General features: G+C 41.9%; 1 protein-coding gene across 9 annotated transcripts in view; it reads right to left on the bottom strand.

Annotated features, from left to right (window-relative positions):
* The window catches only part of ERO1A (endoplasmic reticulum oxidoreductase 1 alpha), a 50,180-nt gene that overhangs the window by 28,268 nt on the left and 9,586 nt on the right, over positions 1-12,326 (bottom strand). For 5 of the 9 annotated variants that reach the window (XM_017348299.3, XM_051822856.2, XM_051822853.2 and 2 more), the window contains exons 1-4: positions 9,169-9,303; positions 8,944-9,063; positions 8,104-8,187; positions 2,996-3,034 (exon numbers count right to left, since the gene is read on the bottom strand). In XM_017348299.3, coding sequence (XP_017203788.1) covers positions 2,996-3,034; positions 8,104-8,187; positions 8,944-9,063; positions 9,169-9,300 — 375 coding nt within the window. In that variant the 5' untranslated portion in view covers positions 9,301-9,303. Of the gene's footprint in view, positions 1-2,995; positions 3,035-8,103; positions 8,188-8,943; positions 9,064-9,168; positions 9,304-12,326 lie in introns of those variants that run through there. The other 4 variants (XM_051822854.2, XM_051822858.2, XM_051822859.2 and 1 more) reach the window with 1 other exon arrangement.

The following is a 12,326-nucleotide window of genomic DNA, read 5'->3' as shown; positions in this document are numbered from 1 at the left end:
AATATATCTCTGGTCTACAAATTTCTTGATTTAGTACAGATACTGTTTCTACCAAGGACATTGTATAAGCGTATTGTCACCACAAAGCAAGTATTTTGTCTTCAAATTTGAACTTAGACTGAATTTATACTGGCATTCACGATAATTATAAGTGCTTTCCTTCAACATAAGGCCCTTCCCAATGCTTTACTCGGTCCGTCAGGACAATTTTTTTAAAATCTTCTGTTGAAATTATTTATCTTTGACACAGTTTGTGATGACATCGTTGAACTATGTACAAAGTTGTTCTGCCTCTGGAACCAAAAAGTTCTAGCAATGACTTCACGCTCTGTGTATGGAAGAAAACGTGGAATCAAAATGAGCAGGTACAGATATGCATCTGTCAGCATTCAGAAAATGCACAGTTAATAGTTATGCTTTTCACTGTGTGATTTTATAAAAACTAGATGTACACAAATATTGGACTCCAGTTAATGACATACTTATGTATATTCACCCAGTTAATGACATGTATTTAGGAAGATGTGTATTGATGTCTGAATATACTTTGAAATGCATCCAAAAATAAGATATTCTGATGGATGGCTAGAAGGATGAACAGATAGCCAAATATATGGTAAAAAGTTTATCAAAATGTTAATGGTGGGGGCCGGCATTGTAGCGTAGCAGGTAAAGTTCCCGTCTTCAGTGCCAGAATCCCATTTGGGCGCCAGTTCGAGTCCCAGCTGCTCCACTTTCAATCCAGCTCTCTGCTATGGCCTGGGATAGCAGTGGAAGATGGCCCAAGTCCTTGGGCCCCTGCACCCACGTGGGAGACCCGGAAGAAGCTCCTGGCTCCTAGCTCTGGATTGGCACAGCTCCAGCCATTGGGGCCAACTGGCGAGTGAACCAGCGGATGGAAGACCTACCTCTCTCTCTTTCTCTCTCCCTCTGTGTAATTCATTCAAGTAAATAAATAAATCTTAAAAAAAATAATTATTATTTAATAACGTTAATGGTAGAATCTAAGTGACAAGCATCACGGTATCCACAGGAAAATTCCTCCACCTCTTGTATATGTTTAAATTTTTTCATAATAAAATACTGGGAAAATTTTTGAGCAATTAGTCCAAATGAATAATCACATGTCCCAGACCACTAAGTAAATGTATTCTGCAGCTGCATATACTAAATTCCTGTCTTTGGACACAGTCTAAGGATAACAGGTAGCCTACAACGCAGACACTCGGGCTTTGCCAGCAGACGGGGATGTTATGTTTTCCCTGTGGTCAGTGAGATTTCTATGTCCCTGAAGCACAGGAAATGATGATCTTCTGTACAAGTTACACATCATAAAACCTGCCATGACAAAGGAAGACCTTTCTCTCTGTCTCTCTCTCTCACTGTCCACTCTGCCTGTCAAAAATAAAAAAAAAAATAAAATAAAATAAGAAAACCTGCCATGAGAGGCCGGCGCCACGGCTCACTAGGCTAATCCTCCGCCTGTGGCACCGGCACACCGGGTTCTAGTTCCGGTCGGGGCGTCGGATTCTGTCCCGGTTGTCCCTCTTCCAGGCCAGCTCTCTGCTGTGGCCCGGGAGTGCAGTGGAGGATGGCCCAAGTGCTTGGGCTGCACTCCATGGGAGACCAGGAGAAGCACCTGGCTCCTGGCTTCAGACCAGCATGGTGCACCGGCTGTAGCAGCCATTTGTGGGGGGTGAACCAACGGAAGGAAGACTTTTCTCTCTGTCTCTCTCTCTAACTCTGCCTGTCCAAAAAAAAATACATCTGCCATGAGAAATGCAAAATTCAACACTTTACTTTTCATGAAACAAGTATTTTCTTTTTCCTTTTTTTATAATTACTTCAGCCAAAAGGATTCACTGCAAAATTTAAAAGCATTACCACATAATAAAAATAATTACACAGTTGTCAGTTTCCAACGGAGTGAATTTACTACACAATAAAAGGTAAAATCACTAAGCAAGACCATTCTCTATATGCAGGCCTCTATTTCTCACATTTCTCATAAGCGTAACTACAATTTCACAGGTTTCCCACTGACCAATCAAAAGGTGGCCTGTGGCTTCACACATACTGACACAGCCCATTGTGCCAACCACTGCTAAGTCTAAGAGACCAACAATGGTAGCGGAACCTAACACTTCTCCGGCCACTTCCCAAGACTGTAAGTAGACAGCTGTCCTCAGCCATTTGTCCGAGTGCAATTAGTTGGTGAACAGGCACCTAGTATAGCATCCTTGAGAGAGAAGCTGTTTCTTAGTATCCAGAAAAGTCAGAAAATGAAGAACAAGTTCTTACTGGTTATTTTTGCATTATGGCATAAATAAATTTCCATGAGTCCATAGTGATATAAATAAATGACTAAGTATAGAGGAGGAGATGCAAACCCCCAATGCCGGAAAATTCCAGATAATTTATGCACTCTGTTCTCCAGGAGGGGAATGATTCCGCACTCCCTAGGTGTGGACTGTGCACAGACTTCTTTCCAAAGAACACCACATGAGAAGGGCTGGCAGTGAAGACATCTGACAAAGACCACCTGGGTCAGGTGAGCGGCGTAATAGACAGCCCTGTTTATGGCAGCTGCTCTTGCCACAAGGGATGCAAATGCCATCACTGACTTTTTGGGCCCTCCTCCCCAGCACACATCATCCTGGGCCAGTACTGGGGAGAACATCAGAACATCAGACAGATTCTAAAGAACATCTGATTAGTACTCCTGAAAAACACCTTACTAAAAACCAAGCCTTGAAAACTGTCACAGCCAACAGGAGCCTAGGGAGATGTGACAACTAAACCTACTGAGGTACCCAGGATGGGACACTGGGACAGGGAAAGGGGACGTTAGGTATTAGTTAAAGCAATGTGAATAAAGGATGGACTTTCATTAGCAATAATGCATCAACACGCATGCATTAACTGTACTAAATGCACTATGCTCATGTCGGGTGTTAATTACAGGGGAAACCAAGTGTAGGGTGCACATGCATACCTTGTAGCTCGCAGATTTAATTCCATCAGGAACTTCATCCTGAACAAGAAAACAGAATGCTTTTAGACAACATTTATTCTATCTCCCAATTCAGGACTTTGAATTTCTATGATTTATGAGAAATTCATAAAACAAACCTTTGAAGTTAACACATTTTTTTAAACTGAGAATAGTCAGGCAGTTTTTATATAATTTCTTAAGAGTAAATAAAAATTCAATGAATTATTCTACGGCTTTCTGATCAATTATTACAGAATGGAAATGTAAAGAGGCACTTCATGTTATTCCTTCTGATATTCAAATTGTCCCATATTTGATCACTAGGAGATGGACTAAGCACGTGTTTCTGTGAGCACCTCTGTCCTCTTCATCTGACTCCAGGAGTCCATGGGAGCATTTGTGGTTTTCAGTTATGAGAAGATACTCGGGGAATTGCCTGTTCCTATCTTTCAATCATCTCTAAAATTTTCATTTATTTATTTGAAAGGAGGAGTGAGAGAGAAAGATAGAGAGCACACACTCTCATCTATTGGTTCACTGCTCAAATGCCAATAATAGTCCCTGGCCAAGGGCCTATGTCAGGAGTCAAGAGCTAGGAGCTCAGTCCAGGTCTCCCAGTGAGGGGTAGGAACCCAACTACCACAGCCATCTCTGCCCCCTCCAGGGTCTGCATTAGCAGGAAGCCAGAAAATCACTTTATTGTGTCTTCTTCCAGACTTCAAACTAGATCAGTGTATATTGTTTTTGTATGGCCAGACATTTAAATGGATTCAACTTTTTTCAAACAATAAAAAAACATCATATCAGGGCCGGCACCGTGGCTCACTTGGTTAGTCCTCCCACCTATGGTGCCAGCATCCCATATGGGAACCGGGTTCTAGTCCCAGTTGGGGCGCCGGATTCTGTCCCGGCAGCTCCTCTTCCAGTCTAGCTCTCTGTTGTGGCCCGGGAAGGCAGTGGAGGATGGCCCAAGTGCTTGGGCCCTGCACCCACATGGGAGACCAGGAGGAGGCACCTGGCTCCTGGCTTTGAATCGGCATAGTTCCGGCAGTAGCGGCCATTTAGGGGGTGAACCAATGGAAGGAAGACCTTTCTCTCTGTCTTTCTCTCTCACTAACTCTGTCAAATAAATTTTTTAAAATGCCATATTTAGTATAGATTAATTTCAGCAGAATTGATAGCTTTGCTAGCACAAAGGGTATGTACCTCTACAATTTTTTTGGATACATCTGCCAAATTTATCTCCAAAAAGACTTAACCACCAGGGTGCTTATTTCTTCTTCCTAAACTAACACTGGGTATTGTTATTCTTTTCCACATTGGCCAATGAATAACGGGACTGAAAGAACCTTGTTTTGATTCATTGTAAAGGGAATGAATGATGGGCCTTTCAGTTTGTAGAGAGATTCAAGCCTCTATGGGCAGATCATCTTTTCATTTACATCTTCTCTAGACAAATTAAGGATGTTATTTCTAAAGTACCAAGGATAGGAAGACCTTAAATCTTCTCTGTCTCCTCCTAGGCCACAGAGTACAACCTGAACCAGGTCTGGGAATGAACTGAAGAAGAAAACTGATTTTTCTTCCTGTTTAGTCCAAAAAGGCATTGACAAAACAGTGACAGGGTGAACGTTACAGGGACGTTATGCCTGCATCCCATATCCAAGAGCCATTTCAAGTCCCAGTTGCTCTGCTTCCTAGCCAGTTCCCTACTAATGAGTCTGGGAAAGTAACAGAAGATAGCCCAAGTGGCTGGGTCCCTGCCACCCACATGGGAGACCCAGATGTAGTTCTGGGCTCCTGGCTTAGGACTAGTACAGCCCTGGCTGTTACGGGCATTTGAAGTGGGAACCAGCAGAGACAGGAAGATCTCTCTGTATCTCCCTCATTCTCTGTTGCTCCACTTTCCAAATAAATCCCTCTTAAAAAAAATACACAGTGGCAGACCATATAAAGTAGTGAGTTCACCATGTTTGTTGTGCCTACATTAGATTAATACAGGACTGTTGTTTAGCCACGATGGTCCTTTCTCATAGATGCATACAGTATATATAACAGTGAGATGTCAATAATGCAAACATAAATGCTATCTATGAAAGCTAATGATTTAGGCTGAAGAAATTATCCCAAAATACTTGAAATGATCCTTAATCACTCTGTGGTTCCAATACACCAGCTGAACTGAGTCCAGGCTTGTCCCAAGAGGAACACAAATGGTTCATGCCCTCACTGTCACCGGGAGTGGAGCTTCTTCCAGCTATCCTCTCTTGCTCACCCTTCTGTGCTCTCACAGTGAGCTGTCTGCAGTGTCTCTCTATTAGGACTATCACCTCTGTTCTGAAATGATCAGATATAGTTCTCTCCCCTATTAAATCACAAGCTCCTCAAGGTCAGGGGTTATCCAGCATGCCTAGGTTCGGGCACGGAAGTAGGCCCCTAAGAAATATTCACCATTGAACCAAATTACATTGAACTGCTAACTGACAGGACTTTTCTAGTCTTTTCTTCATGTCTTCACCTTCCTCTCCCCCACTATACTGCCAGTTACCTTTCTGAAACTCGGGTCTAACTGTGCCACTTAGCCCCTAAGCTAACATATATAATTATAAACTAGGAAGACTCCTTAGGTGCATAGACATTTCAGATTATCCAGTTATCCACCCTTCTCTCCGTCACGACCTTTGTTCATGCGAGGCACTGCCAAATTCTACAGGGCAGAGCGGCCCACTCCCGCCCCGCCCCGCACCGCATCCTCAGCGTGCTCCACATTCTGATCAGAGCTATTGCTGAGCACTTCTTCAATGCCAAAACTGGTGTCCACTAGGATTTACAATGAAGTGCACCGCACGCGTCAGTGTGTCAGGCTGTGAATCAGTGAGCTATTACCTCACGCTGAGCATCTCTCAGGTTTTCTGGTCCTCTGAGTTCCATCCATCATTAATAAAATCCAGAAATAACTGTCGTTTCAAGATGAGATTCAGCTTGGCAATGACTGTACAGCTATTTGTGCTTTCTGACTAATACTAACGCCTAAATCTAACTACATAACTTTACTAAGTATCATATTTTAGCATTTTAAATAAGTTACATAAATAAGATATTGGTAAGTTTAAATCTGCCCAACTACTTTTTCCTATTACTAAAATATAAAGTCAAGCACCTAAAAAATACAATGAAACTTGTAACTTGGTAATATCATTTTAATGTATTTCTCATGCTTTAATAATAGTAACATAAGGAATTTCATAAGTTAATCTGTGAATTTTCAAAAACTCGTGTCTTTGAGAAACAATACAACTAAAAACAAGCTTCTCATTCTCATAAAATATCTATAAGTCAGTGTTACATTTCCCTTAATTCCACATGCTTATAGGTCTATGTAGCAATAGTTGCATGTTTAATAATAACTCCTCAGGCCCGCACTTTGGTATAGCGGCTTAGCCTCCACCTTTGGTGCCGGCATCCCAGATGAGCACCAGTTTTAGTCCTGGCTGCTTCCCTTCCAATCCAGCTCACTGCTATGGCCTGGGAAAGCAGCAGAAGATGGCCCAAGTCCTTGGGCCCCTGCACCCATATGGGAAACCTAGAATAAGCTCCTGGCTCCTGGCTTCAGATTGGCCTAGCTCTAGCCACTGTGGCCATTTGGGAAGTGAAGCAGCAGAAGGAAGACTTTTCTGTCTCTCCCTCTCTCTGTCTGTAACTCTACCTCTCAAATAAATAAATAAAAAATCTTTTAAATAAAATGAATAACTCCTCAAAATCACAATACCACTTCACATCTATAAGGATAGCTATGGCCAAAAAAAAAAAAAAAAAAAAAAAGGCAAAAAAACAGAAGATAACAGTATTGTCAAGATGTGGAGAAATTGGAATTCTTGTGCACTGCTGAGAGAAATATAAAATGGTGTAGCCACTATGGAAGACAATTGGCAGTTCCCCAAAAAATTGAACATAGAATTAGCACATGACTCAGCCATTCCATTTCTAGGTATACACCCCAAAGAACTGAAAGGTAAGACTCAAACAGGTACCTGCACTCCCTCGGTCATGGTAGCATTACTCAAAACAGCCCCAAAGGGGGAAACAACCTAAGGTCCATCAACTTGAAATGATCCTTAATCATTTATACACGTTTAACATGAATGTATAAAAGAAACATAGCACAGACAGTACAAAACCATTATTCAACCTCCCAAAGGAGTAACATTCTGATCCATGCCACAGCAGGCATCAGCTGGAGAACACTGAGCTAAATGAGACAAAGCAGATGCAGAAGGATAAAACCTGGGCTTCTCCTTCCACGTGGAACCTAAGACTAGCCAGCTCACAGAGAAGGCGGCTAAATGGTGAAGACTAGCCAGCTCACAGAGAAGGCAGCTGAAGGGTGGGTGCCAGGGCCGGGAGTCAGTGCTTAACCAGCACAGCGTTTCAGTTTGGGAGGATGAAAAGGTTCTGCAGCTGCATGGTAGTAATGGGTACACAACACTGTGCATGCCCTTAAAGCCACTGAACTGCACGCTTGAAAACAGTTACACTTGATAAACTTCTGGTTCTGTATTCTCTGCCACAATTTTTAAAAGTGGAATAAAAATGTATGTTTTTAGCAGGAAAAAAAGTGGCTTCTTATGGAAGCATGTAACAGTGTCTGCTGTCACAACAGAATACCTCAAATTTTAATGCACCAAGAATTCCTAAGTAAAACCAGGTGTTTTGTCTATTCCCAACTTCTCTCCCAGAAAATCCGAGGGGAAAATACACATCAAATAAAGGGAAGGATTTTTGTTTAAACTACATTAATTGCCTTTTATTACACTATATACATAACTTTCTACACATCAGATGCAAGAAGAAAAAAATAAAGCCAAAAGAATGATTCACCTCCCTAATAAGTTCAAAGGATTATACTACCCATGCAATTTTATTATTATGAAGGCAGTATAATTCAAAGTAGGCTTTATCTTTGCAAGTTTTGGCGTTTAATATGTAACTGCTGGATGTTACACTGAAGGTAAGGACTGAAATACTATTTTACCGATAATGGCCCTCTTTAAAAACTAGTAACCAATAAAAAAAGATGTGACCGTCTTGAATATAGACACGGTTCTTACAGATTGACAGGGTTTAACAGCACAGTCCCTCCTTCCACACTGGCTGATGTCATTCCAGAAAGGACAAGGCCTCTTCAGGTTCACCTACAAAATAATAGGGAAAAAAAAGCATGTATAAATAAGATGTTGAACTATGACAATATCATCATATTGTCAGCTACACTTAATCTCTCTCTTCCACTTATCTGTTGTCAAGTTCCAGTGAGTGTTTAAAAGTGTGGCTGCTATATGGAAACTGGTACAGCTGGTTAGACCAACATAGGCCTGCTGCTACCAACCAGACCCTTGCACAGAAGGCCAGAAGAGCCAAAAGAGCTTCTATCTCCACTGCTCAACTCAGAGGCTTTTAAAGCAAGAAGCCGTGAACATGCAGGGAACAGTTAGGCAACTAGGAACTCATACGCCAACTAAGTACTGCAACAATCAGTTCTAGACCCCTTCAGCAGTTACCAAAGATAAAATACAAGTCTGAACAATACAGTTCAGACTAAAAGCATGCTGTTTCACAAAAACATGTAAGTATTTCAATTAACTATAGCCAAGCTGATGCTTTATGAAAATAATAGCTCACTATTTTTGGTAACAATATAACAGTTTCTGTTCTAACTTCAATGTAACCAACTTGTTTCTAGCTCTAGCAAGAAAAATTCAAGATACTACAATTAAAAGGATCCAGTGGGTACTGTCAGGATCACATGGCTCACTCTTCTAAACCAAGTTTTCCTTAAAAAGCCTCTATCAATGTTAAATAATAACCACAATTTTAAAGCTCAATAATTCTTAATAAAATGTAATTATCCATTTTAAATATTCTTATTCCAAAAAATTAAATTAAAATACCTTGTAATATCTAAAGTAGTCACTTTCAAGGAGTTTTTGTAGTCTTGGGAAAAGCCTGTAGTTATTAAATTTATCAATGGTTTCAACATCGCAGGTACAATCATCCAAGTAACCACTAACCTGTTACAAAGAAAAATGAAACATTAAGTGAAATGTTAGATGCAATGGTGTTCTTTTCCTTCCCAGGGTTATTATGAAAGAGCCCCCTACCCAACCAGCCCTCACTCTCTGGGCAATTCTCTGAGATGGGGATGGCAATAATCTGGGAACACTCCCACTGGTAGTCCTCTTACATCCCCAGGAATGCAATACAGTGGAGACTTTTATGGGGTGTTCTGAGCTCATAATGACCCTCATTCACAGCGGGTGCCATTCTGTAACTCTGCCCTCCAGGCCAAGATTGAGCTGGCCAAGGGGGTGGGGCACGCGGCCTAAACCAAGCCATGGTCCCCTCTCCAGGAGGATGGAATGGCGACTAAGAGGTCCCCTGTGACTAGACCAACAAGTACCACCAGGTGAACCAGAGAGCACATGGGCCAGCTGGTAGAAAAGCACAGATTTTTAAAGATGCACAAAGCAGCAGTGACCGGCGGGGATGGTGAGAGACAGCATGTGCCACCTGCATTTCCCGGGGCTTGAGGCTCCCACTGAGACCCAGCTTTCCTGAAGTCTATTCTTAGCTCTCCAGAGACTCTGAGTTCTAGTAACTCACTTGTCCATGTCCTTGCTCTTAATATTGCATATATTTATTTGAAAGGCAGAGTTACAGGGTGAGAGAGAAAGGCAAAGAGAGAGGGAGATATTCCAACTGCTGGTTCATTCCCCCAGTTGGCTGCAACAGCCTGGGCTGGGCCAGACCAAAGCCAGGAACCAGGAACTCCATCCAGGTCTCCTTCGGGTGGTAGAGGCCCAAGCATTTGGTCCACATTTTGCTGCTTTCCCAGGCACATTAGCAAGGAGCTGGATTGGAAGTGGAGCAGTTGGTACTCAAACCAGTGCCCATAAGGGATGCTGGTATAGCAGGTGGTAGCTTGACCCACAGGACGGCAACACTGGCCCCTTTCCTTTCCTTTAATTTCCACAGGATGTACAGGTCAGAGACAAGCTTAGTAAGTGTATAAAAAGAAATGATACTGGCCGGCGCCGCGGCTCAACAGGCTAATCCCCCGCCTGCGGCACCAGCATACTAGGTTCTAGTCCCGGTCAGGGCGCTGGATTCTGTCCCAGTTGCCCCTCTTCCAGGCCAGGGAAGTGCTTGGGCCCTGCACCCCATGGGAGACCAGGGTAAGTACCTGGCTCCTGCCATCAGATCAGCGCGCTGCACCGGCCACAGCGCACTGGCTGCAGCAGCCATTGGAGGGTGAACCAACGGCAAAGGAAGACCTTTTCTCTGTCTCTCTCTCACTGTCCACTCTGCCTGTCAAAAATAAATTAATTAATTAATTAATTAATTAAAAAATAAAAGAAATGATACTGAATTTGCATTATAAGGATCAAACATTCCCCCAAATGTTGAGCCATAACAATTTTTTTTTTTTTTGACAGGCAGAGTGGACAGTGAGAGAGAGAGACAGAGAGACAGAGAGAAAGGTCTTCCTTTGCCGTTGGTTCACCCTCCAATGGCCGCCGCGCCCGGCGCGCTGCGGCCGGCACACAGCGCTGATCCGATGGCAGGAGCCAGGTACTTCTCCTGGTTTCCCATGGGGTGCAGGGCCCAAGCACTTGGGCCATCCTCCACTGCACTCCCTAGCCACAGCAGAGAGCTGGCCTGGAAGAGGGGCAACCGGGGGCCATAACAATTTTTATAGGTTTGGAATAGTACTTAGAAATAACTCAGCAGCAGCAAAATAGAGATAGCAGACCACAAAGTCAATCCTAGTCTTCAAATACTCAAAATTAAAGTCTTAACTGTGTTTGCTAGCCCAACTGTTAAATGTCCCTACAGTACGACACAATATGAAATTATAATCAGACAATGTTATTAGCTATGAAACTAGAAATCCTAGATGTCTATTTGGGGTCAGTCAATGCCTAGCAGAATTACTTAAGTAGTGCTTTAAATAATAGGCACATAATGAAAACAACGCTATAAATTTTTTTTAAAAAAGCTGAACTCTGGCCTCAGAATCAGCCCTTAAGGCATTCGGATCTGGCTGAAGAGCCCATGAGAGCATTTCAGGCATGGAAAGCCAAGACTGGCAAAAAAAATGACCTAAATGAAAGATCTCTGCGAGTGAGATCCCAGTGGAAAGAAGGGGCCATCCAAGAAGGAGGTACCTTTCTCTGAAGGGAGGAGAGAACTTCCACTTTGACTATGGCCTTGTGTAAATAAGGTTGGAGTTTGTGAACTCAAGAGGCTTCCATAGCCTTGGCAGCTCATGACAAGAGTCTCAGGTGATCACTGACATCATAAATAAGAGTGTCAATTGTTAAATCAACAACAGGAGTCACTGTGCATTTGCTCCCCACGTAGGACCTCTGTCCTTAATGTGTTGTACTATGAGAATTAATGGTAAAACTAGTCTTCAAACAGTACTTTATACTTTGTATGTCTGTGTGGGTGCAAACTGTTAAATCTTTACTTAATATAGAGTTGATCATCTTTGTATAAAGATAATTAAAAATGAATCTTAATGAAGAATGGGATGGGAGAGGGAGTAGGAGGTAGGATGTTTGGGGGTGGGAGGGCGGATATAGGGAGAAGAACAGCTATAATCCAAAGGTTGTACTTATAAAACATATATTTATTAAATAAAAGCTTTCATTTAAAAAAAAGTTGAAGAAATCCTTATGGTACTCTGATCTGAATACTTGCATTGTACAGTAATTTCAATCATATTTAGGGAGACCCGTTGCCTATAAAAATAATTTTACAATCTACTTGTAAGGAAACATATAAAGAATACTTTATTGAGTAACTGAATTAAGATAGTTTCCCTTTGAAATATATACAATCCTAGACTACCTTTTAATTTGAGAAGATCATAAAACAGTAATGAACATGTTTCACCTAAGAGAATGTACTTTGGACATTCACAGCAGTAATTAAGAGATAAGACTTTTTACTGGCTTTCCTACTCTTGATTGTTGTGGACTAATTCTGTTTCTAGAAATCTGATCTACATATTTTGTCATGTAATAACCATTTTCACTTCATATGCAAATTTGTCCCATTTTCCTACTAAAAATTCTGAGTACACAATAATCTTCACGTCCTAATTTTAGATAGCAACAACACAAAACTGCTTATAAGATTGGATTTTTCATACCTTCCTTTGAACCTTAAAAGAAACTTCTCAGGGCAGTAATGTAAAATTATTACACAAAGAATAACAAAGACAGCAAAGGGGAAAGCAACAGGAGCAAAGTAGAGACCTTAAATT

The sequence above is a fragment of the Oryctolagus cuniculus genome, chromosome 12, assembly GCF_964237555.1.
Source record: "Oryctolagus cuniculus chromosome 12, mOryCun1.1, whole genome shotgun sequence".
Taxonomy (NCBI): Eukaryota; Metazoa; Chordata; class Mammalia; order Lagomorpha; family Leporidae; genus Oryctolagus; species Oryctolagus cuniculus.
The sequence above is the reverse complement of the archived record's forward strand: the minus strand, read 5'-3'. Positions and strand labels throughout refer to the sequence as shown.